The 18,962-nt window shown below is 41.9% G+C and overlaps 1 protein-coding gene across 1 annotated transcript in view; it reads right to left on the bottom strand.

Moving 5' to 3' along the window:
* Window positions 1-2,946: 2,946 nt before the first annotated feature.
* lrrc61 (leucine rich repeat containing 61) overlaps window positions 2,947-18,962 on the bottom strand; it is a 29,707-nt gene continuing 13,691 nt past the window's right edge. Inside the window, exons 4-9 of the mRNA XM_041178492.1 lie at window positions 17,194-17,254; window positions 16,960-17,045; window positions 16,012-16,077; window positions 13,986-14,054; window positions 3,818-3,940; window positions 2,947-3,659 (exon numbers count right to left, since the gene is read on the bottom strand). Coding sequence (XP_041034426.1) covers window positions 3,577-3,659; window positions 3,818-3,940; window positions 13,986-14,054; window positions 16,012-16,077; window positions 16,960-17,045; window positions 17,194-17,254 — 488 coding nt within the window. The 3' untranslated portion in view covers window positions 2,947-3,576. The remainder of the gene's footprint in view (window positions 3,660-3,817; window positions 3,941-13,985; window positions 14,055-16,011; window positions 16,078-16,959; window positions 17,046-17,193; window positions 17,255-18,962) is intronic.

The raw sequence follows: 18,962 nt of genomic DNA, 5'->3' as shown, positions 1-18,962 counted from the left end.
ATAGCAGAATAATTCCGAAAGCAAAAAGTGCCTAATAGGAAGATGAAGTGCTGTTCCTTGAGTATGCATTAAGCTTCACTGGAACACTGCAGCAGGCCGAGGACAGAAATGTGTGAGAGACAGGAAAAGTGGTTAATTCAAATGGCAAGCAACCAGAGGCTTTGGGTTATGCAAAGTGATCACCCAGTCTACGTAGAGGAGACCACATGGTGAGCAGCGAATACAGTGTACTAAATTGAAAGAAGTACAAGTGAATTACCAATTCAACCAGAAGGAGTGTTTGGCGCCTTCCCAGAAGGAAAACAGTTCGGACCAGTACACTTATTTCCCAATTTTACTGGAGTTCCATTTTAAGGTATACTGGACCAGTTTTCTTATTTCACCAGTGTTTACTGTTTTTTTCCCTTCTGGGTTGGACGGTGAGGAGGTTTTTTTAATTTTTAAAAGGTCAGTTTAATGTCAGTTTATAACACAAAGAATGCCTTTGTTGTTCTGATATTTCAAGGAGAATAGAAAAGGTTATGACTATAAATATCCTGTTTGTACTGAGTGCTGTTTATGTACATGTTTAATGTTAAATAAATTTGTTTGCTGGTCTGGAGGTGGAGCCATAGTATCATAGACCTTCCACCTTCTGAAGTCAAGGAGATCATGTGGCGAAATGTGATATAGTACAGTAAGCTGCAGTGTACTGGTAAAGGGTTCCCTGTTTGATTTCTGGGCTCATCACATTTACCAAGATATTAGGCAGCAAAGGACACTTTTTGAGGTGCAAGGTCTACATATGGGGCACTCAGTGACATTGAATCCAAGGGAAATATCTGACATTTAAAACTCCCAAAAAATAGAAACAGGAAGCACAATCGCCAGAAAAATACCGTTCTAATTCGAACAAAGTGGGCAATACAGATTTCTTTTTAAAAAAGCATTTAATTATAAAGGCATCAGTTTATATACTCTGGCCTTGACATGATGGGCTGAATGGCCTCCATCTTTAGTGTAAATCATTCTAATTCAATTAATTGTAGTTGAACTAAGACGGTAGGCTGTAAGACGTAAGTTGTGCAGATGGAACAATGAAGTTACAAAGGGACAGAGGCAGATTTAATGAGTGGGTTGAGCTATAGCAGATGGAGTTCAACGTGGGGAAGTGTGAAGTCATCCACACTTCGCGTTCAAGACGGCAAAGCCAGAATGAGAGGAGCAAAGTGATTTGGGTGTCCACGTACACAAATTATTTAGAGGTCACAGCCAAAAAGTAATCAGGAAGGCTAATGAAATGTTGGCCTTTATCTCAAGCAAGCTGGATACAAAGGAGAGGAAGCAATGCTTCAGTTGTACAGAGTCAAAACGATAAGATTCTATTTGAGAAGTCAGTTTGCAAAGAATCAATGCTTTGAAACTCTAGAAGAAAAAAAATCATTATGAATTTCCAAGAAACAATCTAACTACACTCTTGACAGTGGTTAAAAAAGTTAAATAAACATTTTTCAAACACAGCCAGACATGAAGCTCCAGTGCTTTCAGAGATCTTAGAGGGGTGCACTCACAATACCTAAAAGCAGTTGCCAAAGAGGGTTTGGCATTTACTCTTTGACCCCCGCCCCCCGCCACCCAACCTACTGCAAGTACTCAATCGAATGCTTAGCTGGATCTCAAAGCAAGAATTGACCCTCCTCTGCATGTGGGGAGAGCTGGGACCAATGCACGAGAATGACGGAGGGTCAAAATAATTCTGAGTCAAAAATTTACAAAAGGCCCAAAAGATCTCATCTTGGAGATCAGGTAACGGTTATAAAGCCAACAAAACCTTGCCCTTGTGATTTAGGACACCATTTGATCCCCCGGTGAAACAACTGCCTTATATTAGCCCTGAATTGTAAAGCGGAATTTGGGAAGCTCATCAGCTTTTTTTGGCATTGTTGGTTTTTGCTCAAACTATGATTATAGCAGTTGTCAGAAATGTCATCAACTTGAAACGTTAACTCTGTTTCTCTCTCTCTCTCTATATACAGAGGCTGCCTGACCAGCTGCCTATTTCCAGCATCTTTTGTTTTTATATCAGACTTCAGCATCTTTGCTTTTGTATAGCTGGATTAAATTTAAAAATCTCATTGTGGAGATTTATTTTCCACAGTGTCATTCAGGAAACAAACGTGCATTTTAAATGGTGAGGCACCTGAGCACGGATACATCGTTTGATGGTTATGGTTGTTGCTAAAGCTGTGCATGCACAGTTGTAATGTTTTTCTCTGCTACGTCATTGTGAGTGACAGAACAGGCAGCGGTCAGGAGCAGAGATGCTTATCAAACAGTTATTGGAGTTGCAGGGCAGTATTTAAGAACTTCTTCTTCTTATAAGGTATTGAAAGAAAAGCTTCCAAAAACAAAAAAAAAAATCAAGGAAGCAAAATTGAAAATTGACCCATGACAAAAAAAAAAAACGATGTTCAATATTGTCATGCAGAAAATCGGATGCCTGTTTGCCAACACAACAGTGACACCTCAGCTTCTAAAGAAAATGAAAAATTCTGATTAGCAGCCTGGCAAACATTTAACAAGTGGGATAATCCATACTGAGGATTTGAGGTGCTAAACTGTGACAGCAAAGTTCACGAGTCTTTAATTATTAAGGCCTTAAAAGAACAATGAAATTGTAACAGAAAAAAAAAATCCTCATTTTTTAGCTTCTAATTATACTTTCAAAAAAATATTCAGCCTATTTTTACCATGGGAAATTATTCCTCAGGAACATATCAGGACAATTGAAGAAAATATTGCCACAAGGACGAAAAAGCTTTCTAGCAGAGTGACATCATTGGATTTCTGCATGTGTGCATGAGCAGACGGGTATCGGCGATCATCTTGTGTTGACAGGAGACACAGTGTAGTTTAACATGGGTGCAGTATTTCAAAATATACCACAACAGAGGCTAATAGCTGGAAATCAGTTTATTTAGTCACAACAGGTATAAACATGAGTGATTTATTCCAGCTAATTGTCAAACTTCAAATTATCAGGCATAATAAAAAGCATTTTTAGTTTTACAGGACTCAATGGCTTAAAAAAAGGTGAAGTAACAGGACAAGAGTCTAGGAAGTGTAAAACTGACAAATGCACAATCCTGTCTGTAGAAAAAGTGAGGTAGACAAATGGATTTCATTCCATGCAGGTTAGATGCCTTTCTTGGTTCACATGCTTCTGATATTTTCCAGTCTTTGGGAAGTAAATATCCCACCTAAAATGTAATTAACCAACCAGAGGCATCCCTCTCCAGTAGAGATGGACAATGGGTTTTATATATATATATATATATATATATATATATATAGCTCGAGGGGCACCACTCCACAAGCATGGGCAAGGTGAGGAGGCAGGCATCTGTGAACTATCGCACTTAAAGATTTGTACAGAAAACAACCAACAGTTAAAGGGACCATCCTTTTCTTTGGTTTCAATAGGGAGTCCTTAATAAAAATCCAGTTTGGCTGAGAAGACAGCAGTGTGATCAGTTGCTTCAGTTTCAGCATTCCTCGAGTTTCTGTAAGTATCTGCTTATTGTCTGTGGTGCTCAGCTACTTTAGTACAAGCGTCCTTTCTGCTTTTGCAATGACATCAGCAGCCTTATTGTTGAGCTCTCTGCATTCCTTCAAAATATCTGTGTATCAAAAATAAGGAAAAGACCAGTCAGAACTATTCAACACAATAACTGAACTTTTAAAAAGAATACTGTGCTGAGCTACATGTAAAAATGGAAACAGGTACTCCAACACCAAAAATTGCACTGTAGCTCAAACAACTGGTGAGAATCCTTACTATAAAACTGCTCAACAGCTTCATCAGACTGAGTTTTCCAAATTGGTTTGAGCTCCCAGTAACTGTCCTCAACCCATTTCTTAGGACCAGGTAGTTCACCAACAGGACCACAGCTGCACATTTCTGAAAATAAGAACAAACTTTAATTTATATAGCACCTTTCACAACCTCAGGATGTCACAGACTACTTCAGTCAACCACAGTGTGTCGTCACTGCTGTGATGTAGGAAACACGGCAGCCAATTTGCCTACAGCAAGCTCCCACAAACAGCAAATGTTGGCTGGGGGATTAATATTGGTGAACTCCCCTGCTATTCCTTATTAGGGGGAATACAGTAAGAATTTATTGAAAGAGAATTACTTAGAATCTCCAGGCAGACAGTGCCATCAAGTAAATTAACAGTCAAGGGTTACCAGATGAACTTTGCACACCCTTAGGGTCTGCAATCGCCAGAAAGACCCTGGGAACTAGACTGGAGACAGAGGATAAAAACAGGTTAGATTAAGTGTGCTCGTCAACTGATAAGGAGAGGACAGATGGTCCCAGCTTAGATAGGGGGAGAAGGCTCTGCCTGGCTACAGGCTGAACAATGCTCTTGTCAGTGATGTATAAATAAGCTGTGTACTTGTAATTCGGTACAGTGCTACCTCAAGCTGCTTTGAGGTGGTTCTCTCCTTGCAATTGCTCGAATAAATGATCGTAACCAGTACCTGAGCCTCCTGTGGTTTGTTTGTCAAAGATACCACAACAGGGGATTAATATTGGTGAACTGCCCTGCGCTTCCTCATATGACATTGAGAGATTTTTACACCACTCCTGAGGGCTCTGATTTAAGGTCACATCCGAAAGACGGCATCTCCGACACTGCGCTGAGGCATCAGCCTGGATCTTGTGGTTGAAGCTGTGGAGATTTTGTGACTGAGAAGTGAGAGTACTACTCATTGAGCCACAGCTGATACTCTCTCTCTCTATCTCTCCGCCCCCCACACACACACCTTAAACCAGCTTATATTTCAACTCTTTCTTGGACTCAAACTCAAGTTCTGTCGAAGGGTCATGAGGACTCAAAACGTCAACTCTTTTCTTCTCCGCCGATGCTGCCAGACCTGCTGAGTTTTTCCAGGTAATTCTGTTTTTGTTTTGGATTTCCAGCATCCGCAGTTTTTTTGTTTTTATTTTTGTTTAAATGTATTATGGCTAAATGATTCCTTTTCTATTTGGTTAACCCTTTGGAATTGCTCGGGGTTTGTTTGGAGGATTAAATGATACGTGATACTGTGGAGCTACAACGCCAACTGGTGGTTACAGATTTCAACTATAGAAATTACTGGGATCAACTTTACATAGGGAATTCCCATTCTACCAGCTTGTGAAGGCATTTTCAATGATAAACACTCATGTAAAATGTGTTACCAAAACTCATCACAACAGTAACTGAGGTTTGTGGGCAGAAAGTGTGCTCACACAACATTAGCAATTTGCATTTATATAGCACCTTTAATGTAGTAAACATCCCAAGACTCTTCACAAGAGAGCTATCAAAAAAGACTTTTAGTACAACGTTAGTCCATCTTCTGCGGTATTACATCCAGGCAGACATGAGTGTCATGGAATAATCTCCACTTGCCTAGATGAGTGCAGCTCCAACAACACTCAAGAAGCTCAATACAGTCCAAGACAAAGCAGCCCACTCGATCGGTAACACATCCACCACCTCCGACCTTCACTCCCTCCACCACCGACACACCATGGCAGCAGTGTGTACCATCTACAAGATGCACTGCAGTAACTCGCCAATGCTCCTTCAACACCTTCCAAACCCGTGTCCTCTTCCACCTAGAAGGACAAGGGCAGCAGATGCACAGGAACACCACCGCCTGCAAGTTCCCCTCCAAGCTGCACGCCATCCTGTCTTAGAGCTATATCCCTGTTCCTTCACTGTCACTGGGTCAAAATCCTGGAACTCCCTCCCTAACAGCACTGTGGGTGTACCTGCAGCACATGGACTGCAGCGGTTCAAGAAGGCAGCTCACCACCACCTTCTCGGGGCAATTAGGGATGGGCAACAAATGCTGGCCTAGCCACACCCCATGAAAGAATAAAAAGACTCGGAATCGCAACCCAAATATATTGTTCAGGTGAAGCAGGGTTACAGGTTGGAGGGCAAATGAACCAGAGTGTGTTGACATAAAACAGATAGAAACGATGACTGAATTATATTTCCATGAGAATTTTCTATATTTATATTTATAATAGGAAATGCTTTGTAAACTTGTCACACCACAGTTATGCTCTTTCAACAAGAAATGGCACTGTGGGATGTTACTGCAGACATAAGATTTTTTAACAGTTACATAGATAACTACAGTTCTCTGTTAGGAATATGGTATCGTACCTCCTTGAATTCTAGTCCCAAGCATTCTCCCAAAATTATTCTTCTGCAATTAACTTTGGTTATTGCAGGATTCCTAGATTTGGGACTTTGGCTTCACTCTAAATCTTAATCACCAAAACCTGGGTCATAGGACCACATGAAAGGTGTTCTACTGTAATCCAAACTCAGCAGAGGATTCAGTTCATAGGATATGTGGCTGATTATGGAAATAGTCGTCAATTTGATGAAAAGTGTTGTATGGTAGGGAGCTCAAACTGAAATAATTTCTGGCAGAAGGAGGAGCAAATAATACCTAAAGACCAAACCAAGCAATTAAAGCTTAACATGAAAATAAGCAAGAGGCAAATGGCAACATGCTGGGCATAAGAACCCACAAAAAGATTTGAGGCTGGTGCTGGCATAAGTTGACAGTAAAGGAAACGTGATGGCATTGGCATGAGGCTGAAGAAGATTTGAGGGAACAGTAGCATCGTGGTAATAAAACCATAAGACATAGGAGCAGAAATTAGGCCATTCGGCCCATCGAGTCTGCTCCGTCATTCAATCATGGCTGATAAGTTTCTCAACTCCATTCTCCCGTCTTCTCCCCGTAACCTTTGATCCCCTTACCAATCAAGAACCTATCTATCTCGGTCTTAAATACACTCAATGACCTGGCCTCCACAGCCTTCTATGGCAATGAATTCCATAGATTCACCACTCTCTGGGCTAAAGAAGTTTCTCCTCATCTCTGTTCTAAAAGGTCTTCCCTTTACTCTGAGGCTGTGCCCTCGGGTCCTAGTCTCTCCTACTAATGGAAACATCTTCCCCATGCCCACTCTATCCAGGCCTTTCAGTATTCTGTAAGTTTCAATAATGTTAACGGGCTGGTAACCCAGAGGCTGGGTCTCATGCTCCGGAGACCCGGTGCAAGATTTTTTGCCCGAGTATAAAATTGTGTGCGATGACGATGGGCGGAGCATCCGGATGTCATCGTGCACTCGTGAAATATTACGAGACCTATTAAGGCCATTAATGGTATTTATTAAGAGCCATTTTTCGCTGCCCGTCCAACCTTAAGGTTGGCAGGCGGGCGAATTGGCCAGGCAGCCTTCGGATTTTTGAGGGGACCTCATCCACGGGCGGGATGAGCTTTCTGAGATTAATTTAAAAAGATGTTCTGATAGAATTTTTGTTATCTATATGTTCAGGTGAGTGAGTCTGACGTGGGGACATTTTTTTCCAGAATTTCATAATCTTTATTTTTGTTTTTTTAAAATTCTTCAGTTCCCTGAGGCAGCCACTCACCACCCTGAAAATCCTGCCCCCGAGTTCCAATCCCACCACGGCAGCTGCGGAAGTTTAAACTCATTAAACGAATCTGAAATAAAAATCTAGTCTCATTATTAAATGATCACCAAACTATCGGATTGCTGTAAAAACTGAAATTTGCTGTCCTTACCAGGTCTGGCCAATACGTGACTCCAGACCCACAGTAATGTGGTTGACTCTTATGCCCTCTGAAAGGGCCTAGTAAACCACTCAGTTGTGTCAAACTGCTACAGAAAAGTAGAATAATAAGAATAAAACTGGCACCACCCTACCTCAACCTAGGAAATGACAAAGACATACAGACCAGTCAACCATGCAAAGTTCCCCTTACTAACATCGGAGATGTGTCAAAATTGGGAGAGCTGTCCCGCAGACTAGTTAATTGATAGTTTTACACAGTTACGCTTACTAAACCATACCTTGCAGACAATACCCCAGATCCATTGCCCTGTTGGTGGGATGTTAGTAGGACAGATCAGCCAGAACTGGTGGCACAATGATATATAGTCAGGAAGGGGTGGTCCTGAGACTCCTCAACATTGACCCTAGACCCCATGAAGTCTCATGGTATCAAGTCCAATGTGGGCAAGGAAACCTCCTACTGATTACCACCCTCCTTCAGCTGATAGATCCTCCATGCTGAACACCACTTGGAAGAAGCACTGAAGGTAGCAAAGCACAGAATGTACTCTGGATGGGGGCGTCAATGTCCATCAAGTGTGGCTCGGAAGCTCCACTACTGACCGACCTGACCGAGTCCTGAAGGACCTATCTGCCAGACTGGGCTTGCAATAGGCGGTGAGGGAACCGACAAGAGGGAAAAATCTACTTCACCTCACCTCCACCAATCTATCCGTCACAGATGCATCTGTCCATGACAGTATAGGTAGGAGTCAGCATTGCACAGTGGACAAATCCCATCTTCATATCGAGTTTACCCTCCATCATATTGTGTGGCATTACCAGAGTTAAGTGGGATAGATTCAGAATAGATCCTAGCAGCTAAGAGCTGGGCATCCATGAGGCACTATCAGCAGCAGCAGCAACAGCAACAGAATTGTATTCAATCACAGTCTGTAACTTCCTAACCCAGCATATCCCTCACTCAACCATTATTACAAAGCCAAGGGATCAACCCTGGTTCAATGAGGAGTGCAGGAGAGCATGCCAGGAGCAGCAACAGGCATAACTAAATATAAAGCTTCAACCTGGTGAAGCTACAACATATGACTAAATGCAAGTTAAACAGCAGAAGCAGCAGGCTATCGGTAGAGCTAAGTGATCCCACAACCAATGGATCAAATCAAAGGTCTACATTCCTGTCACATCCAGTTGTAAATGGTGGTGGACAATTTAACAAAAGGAGGAGGGACCACGAACATTCCCATCTTCAATGATGACAGGCAAAAGTAAAGGCTAAAGCGTTTGCAAACATCTTCGACCAAAAGTGCCCATCACAGAAGTCAGCCTTCAGCTAATTTGATTCACTCCAAGTGATATCAAGAAGTGACTGAGAGCACTGGATACAGCAAAGCAAATGGGCTCCTACAACGAGGCAATAAGGAGAAGCAGTACTGTCATAAAAATAAATTGGTAATTGTGAGACTGATTAGTGACCAGCCAGGCTGAATTCTATAAGCAAAAAATGTTCAAGCTAAGCTTCTTCTAAGTTTTAAGGAAGAAAATGACGAAGGACACTCAAATTGTTTGCAAACCATCCTAAGTGGCAAAAGTATGGACAAAGAGGTTGCCACTTTGTGATTAGGATCTACTGCATTTTCACAAGCAGTTCCACTGTGAAGAGCATGTTATGATGTTGTAACATGAGTTATACCCTTGTGCATAAATTTATAAAGTTATGTAAAGCTCATGATGATAGTTTCATTCCTCTCTTTATAACTATGGTTAGGAGCAAAAGAAATCGGAGGCAACATGAATTGATGTGCCCTCACTTTAAGAGGGGGACGGTGACGTAATGGTGATGTCACTGGACTAGTAATCCCGAGGCCCAGGCTAATGTTCTGGAGTACATAAGTTAAAATCCACCATGGCAGCTGGTGGAATTTAAAATTCAATTAACAAATCACAGTAATGGTGACAATTATCACAGTAATGGTAACAATAAAATGATTGATTGTTGTAAAAACCCATCTGCTATCCCTACCTGGTCTGGCCTACATGTGACTCCAGGCCCACAGCAATGTTGTCGACTCCTCTAAAATGGCCCAGCTAGTGACTCATTTCGAAGACAACTAAGGATGGGCAATTGCTGGCCTTGCCAGCGACATCCACATCCCATGAAAGAGTAAGGAAAAACCCCCAAGGAAGTAGGTTTATAGATCCCACCGCTTATGTATGTCCAAGGTGATCTGTCCTCACGTTGTACAGAAACATGCACTCTGACCTGCAAATGTCACCTGTGGCAGTCAAAGGCTTTAACTAAACAACTGGTTTCTTTCAGGCTACCCTGGCTGACATCAGCAAATTAGCTGCTCCACAGCACATGTTAAGTCACTGATGGTTCATCAGCCAAGAAATTGATCATCAGCCCCTTGAGAGAAATAAACCGGCAGCAGGAAAGGGCCCCACATTATAAGTCGATGGCCCTGAATTCTTATGTTTGAGGCCTCACAGATGGAACTCCTGGCTACATGGGAGCTCCTTTCAACACTGCCGTGGCATTCATGGATAGGAAGGGGTTTCCACTCAACTAATGTCAAGTAAAGTAAGTAAAAGGTTGTATATGACCACAGACACCCAGTAATACAGTTATCCTTCAGCAGTCAAGCGTGTCATCAGTATTTAATGGAATACAGGCAGTACTCGGACTTACGACACAATTGGTTCCTGAAAACCGCATCTTGTCAAAAAGTCATAACTTGGAACTGATTCTCCTGTAAGAACAATGTTATAAATGCCCTATTTTCACCAAAATAACCAAGAATTTTGTGCTCAATCGATTATAGACAAGTGATATAGCAGCATTAATGTATTTATGTTGTAAATAGCAATCAGATTGAGATTAAAAATGTCACAAAAGCTAAAAATATATATAGAAATATAGTACAGTAATGTACTAATGGCACTGGAATAGCAATTGAGCATCTTGAGTCAGGGAGATAGGCGGTGCAAAACATCTATGTGCATGTATGAATGTTTGGATTTGTTCACAGGCATGGCATCGTCAGCATAGAAACACAGAGAAAAGTAGCAGAAGTAGGTCATTTGGCCCTTCGAGCCTGCTCCACCATTCAATATGATCATGGCTGATCTTCCATCTCAACAGCATGCTCCCGCTCTCTCCCCATACCCCTTGACCCCTTTTGGGTTCAGAAATCTATCTATTTCCTTCTTAAATATAATCAGTGACTTGGCCTCCACAGCCCTCTGTGGTAGAGAATTCCACAGGTTCAGGACCCTCTGAGTGAAGATGTTTCTCCTCATCTCAGTCCAAAATGATCTACTCTGTATCCTGAAGCTGTGAGCCCTCGTTCTAGATCCCCAGCTAGAGAAAACATCAGCCATGCATCCAGCCTGTCCAGCACTGTCAGAATTCATACATTTTAATGAGATCCACTCTTATTCTTCTCAACTCCAGTGAATACAGGCCTAGTGGAATCAGTCTGGTGAACCTTCGCTGTGCTTCCTCTTGGGTAAGAAGACCAAATCTGCACACAATACTCCAGGTGTGGTCTCACCAAGGCCCTGTACAGCTGCAGTAAGACATCCCTGCTCCTGTACTCAAGTCCTCTCGCAATGAAGGCCAACATACCATTTGCCTTCTTAATTGCTTGTTGCACTTGCATGCTTGCTTTCAGTGATTGTCCCTTTGTACATTTCCCAATCTATCACCATTTAAATAATATTCTGCCTAAGTGGATAACTTCAAGCTTATCCACATTATACTGCACTTGCCATGTATTTGCCCACTCACTCAACTTGCCTAAATCGCCTTGAAGCCTCTTAACATCCTCCTCATCACTCACATTACCACCAAGTTTCATGTCATCAGCAAACTTGTAAATATTACATATGGTTCCCTCATCTAAATCATTGATATATATTATGAATAGCTAGGGCCCAAGCATTGATCCCTGCGGTACCCCACCAGTCACCGCCTGCCACTCAGAGTTGAAACCGACATGGAAATTCAAAACAGGGTGTCAACTTATAAACGTCGTAAATGTCATTCATCACAACTCAAATGTCGGAAAGATGAAGACTGCCTGTACCAAGATAATACAGACTCAATGGGCTGGATGGTCTCTTCTTCTACTCTAAATTTCTCTGGAGAATGCCTCCAGTCTTTACATGGTCTACTTCCTCCTTTCTTTGACCCCAATAAAATGACCACACTAACATGTACTCTGGCAGTTGAGAGAGCCGCACTCCCAGTTGTATTCCCTTACTGACAAGTAGCTATAAAATACAGAGACAGATATATACGAGTGGGGATCAAGAGGTGGAGGTACAGTGTAGGATGGAAGAAAAGAACAAATTAAAAGACAGTGAGAAAAACAAGTAGGGCAGCATCTTCCATCAGTGATGTTATACAGACGACTGAAGCAAGGAAACCTGTGAGAGAAGAACAGAAAAAGAAATGCTACACCACAGATCAACAATCCTGCCTATTAGGAAATAGTTTCTGAAAACCATTTGCTGCCTGGTGTTTTCTCCCCTCTCGTGCTGGATTTGGGAACGACATTTCTCTAGGACAATGGGAATAATTTCCTGTAGGCACTCAAGGTGCACGACTACAGTGCATACGGCAATCTGGCCATCTGTAGCACTTGATTTTACATTTAATGATTTAAACTGTCAGAAAATAAGGCAGGTTGCCGGCCACTAACACCCGTGTCCAACGTTCTAAAACGTTGTTCTATGGTGTGGGTACATAAGTGAAACATTTACTGCAACAATTTCTCCAACAAGGCAGGGGCTTTTTTAATATTTATTTGTAAATCCACTGGGAAGCCATACTTTACATTGTACGTTCCTCAGATCCCCCAAAACCATTCTGTACTTTCTGTGGTACTTCACACGTGTCTTATTCAGAGACGACCCAAAGACACACTGCAGAACCTTACAATATTCTCAGTATTGATTGCCCTTCCAGACGTTGGGCTGTTACCTCCAGATTACCAAAATGTCGATAGGCACAAGATGGTGAAGTCTAAATTGTAAGGTCGGTATGTTTAGCTCCAGAAATAAGATCCCTTCAGCTTTTCCAAATGGGTTAATTGCTACATTATACATTTGAGTGGTTTGTTTTTGCAAGTTTTACTTTATAATTAAAACCAATGTCTAACGTTACCAAATTATTCACTGTGATTGTAAAATTTATAAAACGACATGTGCAAAGGACAAATCTGAGTGTTCACAATTTAAATTCACAGGGTGATTGGACAATGTCACACAGTCACTGGCACTTGAACAACCAGCAGAAACTATTACATTCTTGCTCTTTCCATTCCTTCAGTACTGGAGAGTTGTAAGTGTCTCGGTGTGTTTTGGTGCAGTGCTGCTTCTGCAGTGTTGTCAAAACACTGAAAGAATTGTCACTGCAGGCAAAGGAGGATAATCAATAACACTGGAGAAAACCTGCCCACAAATATGGTGAGACTCAATGTGCCTACTGTTTAATAACAGAGGATAGTTGGGGGGGGGGAGAAGATAGAAATACGAGGAATATAAGGGCTTTATTTCAAATGCACCAGGACAAATAATTAACTTTAAACAAAAAACAGCTGATGCTCAGTTAGATGTGGAAAGATAGACAACAGTGTTGCAATAGTGTGACAAAACACGGGGAGAAATGGGTGAGCTTGTTGTATGATAATCACCTGAGAATAAATTCCAGTGTCGTGAACAGGATCTGACTTAAACACATGAACTATAGAAAGTTACAAACAAAGCATAGGCCTGATGGGCTGAATGGCCACCTTCTGTGCTGTATCACTTTATAAGAAGCTCTTCTATATCAAGTTGATTAATCGGACAGCCTTGCATGGGGCAAGTACTTCCTGTAAATGTTACACTCGCTCCCTGTAACACTTTATTAATAACACTCCTCATGTTCTTAAAAAGTCTGTTTGTTGACATGCTGGCAGCAATGCCATAGAATGTTCTATATTGGAATTGTGGAAGGAGAGGGAAAATAAAATCAAAACATTGATTGGAAAAGGATCAGGAATGGTCATTTATCCCTCAAAGGATTAAAACAAATGGTTTCTTCAGTTGGCAGTAATGCTATTTTAAAATCACAAAACAAAATCATAGTTCTGAAAATATAGAAAAAGTGTAACAGCAGGGCACCAGATATAAAAGCCAGATCGGGACTCCAGCATCAAAAAGTACTTAAGGATTCAGCCATGTCTCTCCAGGCACTCACTTTGGTATACAGTGAAAACAGGCATTCACTTACAATTTCAAGCCATATTACAATGAAAAAGCATCAAAACCTTTCAGAGAAGCATCCATATCTTTGCAGAGCCGGTACAAATCGCTACCCCTGCCTGATATCCTCTCCCCTGTGAACAAAACAGAAAAAAAGCTGTACTGTTTAAGCCACAGCTGCCAAGTATCTCGATGCTTTCATTTTTAACTAAATGGAAAGAATCAAATGAATTCAATGCAGTTTGAATTCAATGCAGTTTGAATTATTTTATATCAAGAATAGAAAACGGATCTTTGAGTATTGCCATAACAAATGATAACTATGACGGCACAGAGAAAACTGATATGTTTTACCAGAAACAGCTCTCCAATTAAGATGGAACTTTTCTGTCTCGTTTACTTTCTATTCTATTTCCAAGCAATTACTTTGAGAAAAATGATCACTCCCTAACTCTACAGATTCAATCAATGGTAAAGGTAGGTTCACACTGCTGGCCTCCCATAGGGAGTTGGGTTTTACTGACAGCAGCAACATCAATGTTATATCTCACAAGCTTTCAAGAAACAATGGCGCTTCTCCTTTCAGCGCATTCAATGTTTTGATTGTCCATAAGGGTGCGTACATTTCATGAACAGAAATTCATGTGTTTTATTGCTTGTGTGCGTTTGCGGCCACAAGGGTGGTGATCCCATTGGGTGCGGTTTCTCGGTCAGGACAGTTTGGGACGGTCTGCCTTTGGGGCACCTTTTCTAGCCCTTCCTCAAGCGAGGTGAGCAGAGGGGACCCTAAAAAGAGCTGCTCAGCTGCGGGTGCTGCTGCCAGGGAGCTAATTCTGTCTGAATCCAAGAGTTCAACAACTATCAGGCATCCACTGCCTACAAGCAGATTTGTGACTGCAGATCTCTAGGTTCGACACCACTTGTCCATCGCCTTAGGGCTTGGGTAGAGGACTGCGTGTGTCATCATTTAACGTGAGGAATTCACGCGCAGTCAACAACTTCACAATCTTGATGGGCCGGCAATCTTTACCCAATGGCATGGCAAGCCATGATGATTGGAAGAGTGCCAATCCCATTGCAGTTTTCATAGCCATTGATGTGCACGTGTCTCATTTATCCACCCGTCCCACCGTTGAGGGCTTAAAACAGATGTTTTAATTGAGTTTTGCCCCTCTAGGTCAGAGAATCAGGCTCACCTTGTGCAGATTTTAGCTGGATGGTCTTGGTGGAAAGTTGAGCTGTGAGCAGAGCCACAACCAGTTTGTCTCCCTGGGATGAGAGGACCAGTAGCAGGGGAAAGTAGACTCAGCAGATCCTTGAGCCCCAGTAGGCTCTCTGTAAGTGCTTATTGAATGAGAATTTATTTTCAATGAATGCACTGGAATCCCAGCTCACAATATTGGGATCCAGCTTTTCATCCACCAGATTCCAGTCACAACTATACTGCTTGCGTAGAGCTGGCAGCCTGCCCTCTTCCCTTGGGAGGAGTGGGGTGGGGTGGGGTGGGGGTTGGGGGGGGGGGGAGACAGTGAAATGCAAACAGCTGAGGAGGGAACAGTCTACTGCTGTAAACTCCTGGGAGTAACCTGGAAATACATTAACCCTCATGCTCTTAACATAATATGGATGGATCAGGGAAGCACAGGGCATCAAGGACCGAAAAGAATTGCATTTAAAAGATACATATTTCTTCAAACATTCTTCTTTTGCCCTGGAACTTGGGCAGGTTCCCTTCAGGGAGCAATAAGAGTCAATCACATAGTCACAGACGGCCAATTTGGGTGGAAATGGGTTGCCTACGGACAGTTCACGAGTTGCGTTTTTAACAACAATCTAATCCATTTTTATGAATTCAGGTTGTCACAGTGGCAGTGACCTAGCTCCAGGTTGCTGATCCATTATTGTAACCACAACAGTACCACAGTCCCATATCTGCGTGTGCAAAATTATTCAAAGCAGCAGTGTAATAGAAGGCCTAATCCCTGTGAAGACTGATAAAACTGTTTCATTGCAAATCCAAAATTAGTGCCTTGAAACAAAAAAAACATGCAACTGGTTTTCAAACTCTAATAGAGTGACAAGATTACTCACCATCTAACACTTTTATTTTCGGAAAGATTTCCAGCATTGCATTCCGATACGAAGTATTCATACAAACTGAAAACAAAGGACTTCACAGTTACATCTTTCTATAAAATCAGTAGTTCTTGCATCTAAGCCATTCGCATTTCACTTGAACACCCAGAGCTTTACAGTGCCAATAGGGTGTTAACATGGAAGCAGCAATTATTTTATCCTTTGAAAGCATTTTAATATCTCACATAAAATATGTGCTGCATCACGCCTCTACAGGCACCATTACATGGTGACTAAGTAGCTTTAAATGAGTCACCCTTTCTTTAACCTTGCATCATTTCTTGCAGCCAAGGTACCATAAATAATGGAAGGCTGAGGATTTATCTTCTGCTGCTCTACTGATGCAATCCTGCCACTTACACAGGCGAAAAAACATAACAGGAAAGGAATTAACTGGATTCTTGTCCAATTATTTTATTGCTTTCGAAGATAAAAAGACTCGCATTTATCTCAAGCCTTTCATGACCTCAGGACATCCCAAAGTGCTCTACAGTCAATGAAGTAATTTTTGTTTTGAAGTGTAGTCACTGTTGTAATGTTTGAAAACACAGAAACCAAATATGCATAGCAAGCTCCCACAAACAGTAATGTGACAATGGCCAGATACTCTGTTTTACTGATTTTAGTTGTGGGACAAGTATTGGCCAGGGCATTGGGGATAACTTCCCTGTTCTTCAAAATGGTGCCATGGGATCTTTAACATCCACCTGAAAGGGCAGACGGGGTCTTGATTTAATGTCGCATCTGAAAGACCAAACCTCCGACAGTGCAGCACTCCCCAAGCACTGCACTGGGAATGTTGGTCAGATTTTGTGCTCAGGAAGTGGAGCTTGGCCCATAATCTTTTGACTGAAAGGCAGGAGTGCCATAAACTAAACCATCACGGAGAGGTAAGTAAGCTACCTGGATTACTGAAGTCGCAAATGGTGTCTTTCAATCGAATTGTCTCCAGATTCTTCAACTCAGAGAGTGAACGAAGAGCATCAACACTAGAAGACAGTGCAAGTATTTAAAAGCCATACTTCACCTAATGCTGCAACACCTAAACGTAGCAACTTTTACTAAATACGGAGCTGTGAAGAACACAATATAAACACAATATCAACTATATAAAGGAAAAAACAATTGCAGATATACCTGCTGATTAGGTTTCCTGATAAATTGAGGTTCTGTAGATTTTCGCAGGAGTTCAGGGGATCTACAACAGCAAAAAAAAAACATATTTCTTTTTAATTATAATCTCCCATAGGTAGAGGCTAAAGAATGCAGGTTTTGCCACTAGGACTTGTATATCTCTGAAGGCAGGGGAGACAGTAGGGGGTTTACATCGCCACCTGCTCTTGCCAAGCTGGAGGTGGCACTGCTGCTACATACCCAGGAGCATAAGCTGCTTGGTGGGAAGTTGAGGGGTGGGGCTCAGATGCTGCCCAGAAGACATGGGATGGAGCACATAGGCTGCCTAGCAAGGGGGTGATTTGGAATACTTCAAAACTGCACATTTTAGGTAACCCACCTTATTCAAATCCTCGATAGCGGCAAACCAGAGCTTACAGGCATGCTCTGCTTGGTCATGAAGGCCCTTCTGGGAATTCATGTAAATCACATTTCAAAAAGAAATTCATTTCCGGCGGGCTCAGAATTCTTTGTTGAATGATTCAAAGAGAGAGAGTTCAGAGGTATTGGGTACAAACAGGGATCTGGAAATCCACAGCAGAACTTACTTCAATAATGAGACTTTAGATTTCTTAATTCCATCAAAGAGAAACATGATTTGTTTTTTTTAAAAAGTGAATCCTTAAAGACCTGTTGTAGATGATCAATATCCTAAATATGCTGATGCCCACAAGATGGACATTGCTAAAATGGACTAACTGCTATAAAGGATTAAATCTGTTAGAGTTTACAGTACAGAAACCACATGATCCTCCTCCCTCTTTAATTACCTCCTCCCAAACTTTTCCCTCAACCCTATATGAATCAAACCTCATTTTTAATCTCGCAATACTATCTGCTTCAACCACTATGGTTGCTAGTTCCACAGTCTCACTACATTCTGTATAAAGAAATTTCTCCCAAATCCTTTACCTTATAAATACACTTCAATGTATTTGATGCTTTTCCATCACAACCTCTGGAGTGACAGAGAATCGCCAGCCCTCTAACTAAACTCTTTGCCTCTCTTGCAATAGCTATCATGCCCCATTCCTGCCTCTCTCAATTTAGCCTCTGGTCACCTGACAAGAACAGCCCCAATCTTACTGATGTGTTATACTAGCTGACTGCAGCAAACAGTCTAGGTAGCTACCTGTCTGAAAATGCAATCCAATCTTCCAGGTGCCATGAGCTAGCCAGCTTTGCAAATTTTGCAGGCGAGAGATTACTAGTAGGATATAGGTACCTCCCAACTAAAGCCCGACAGTCACATTTGTGTGAATATTTCTTGGAAGAAATAACGTTAAAATTGAAGGAGTGGCAGAGGCTATGAACCTGTGCAACACTGCGGTGGCTTAACATCATTGTTACCTTCCTCATTATACTGACTTGGGAAGCAGGTTACGGGGAGGTGGTGGCATAGTGGGGTTGTCACTGGCTTAGTATTCCAGAGACTGAGGGTAATGCTCTGGGGACCTGGGTTGGAGTCCCACTACAGCAGATGGTGAAATTTGAATTCAATAAAAAAGCTGGAATTAAAAGTCTGATGATGACCACAAAACCATTGCCGATTGTTGTAAAAACCCATCTGGTTCACTAATGCCCAATAGGGAAGGAAACCCTTACCTGGTCCGGCCTACATGTGACTCCAGACCCACAGCAATGTTGTTGACTCTTAAATGCCTTCTGAGCAAGGACATTTAGAGATGGGCAATAAATGCTGGCCTAGCCAGCGACACCCACATCAAATGAAT

This window comes from Carcharodon carcharias, chromosome 32 (assembly GCF_017639515.1).
Source record: "Carcharodon carcharias isolate sCarCar2 chromosome 32, sCarCar2.pri, whole genome shotgun sequence".
In the NCBI taxonomy this organism is placed as follows: domain Eukaryota; kingdom Metazoa; phylum Chordata; class Chondrichthyes; order Lamniformes; family Lamnidae; genus Carcharodon; species Carcharodon carcharias.
This window is presented reverse-complemented; position numbering and strand designations above follow the sequence as displayed.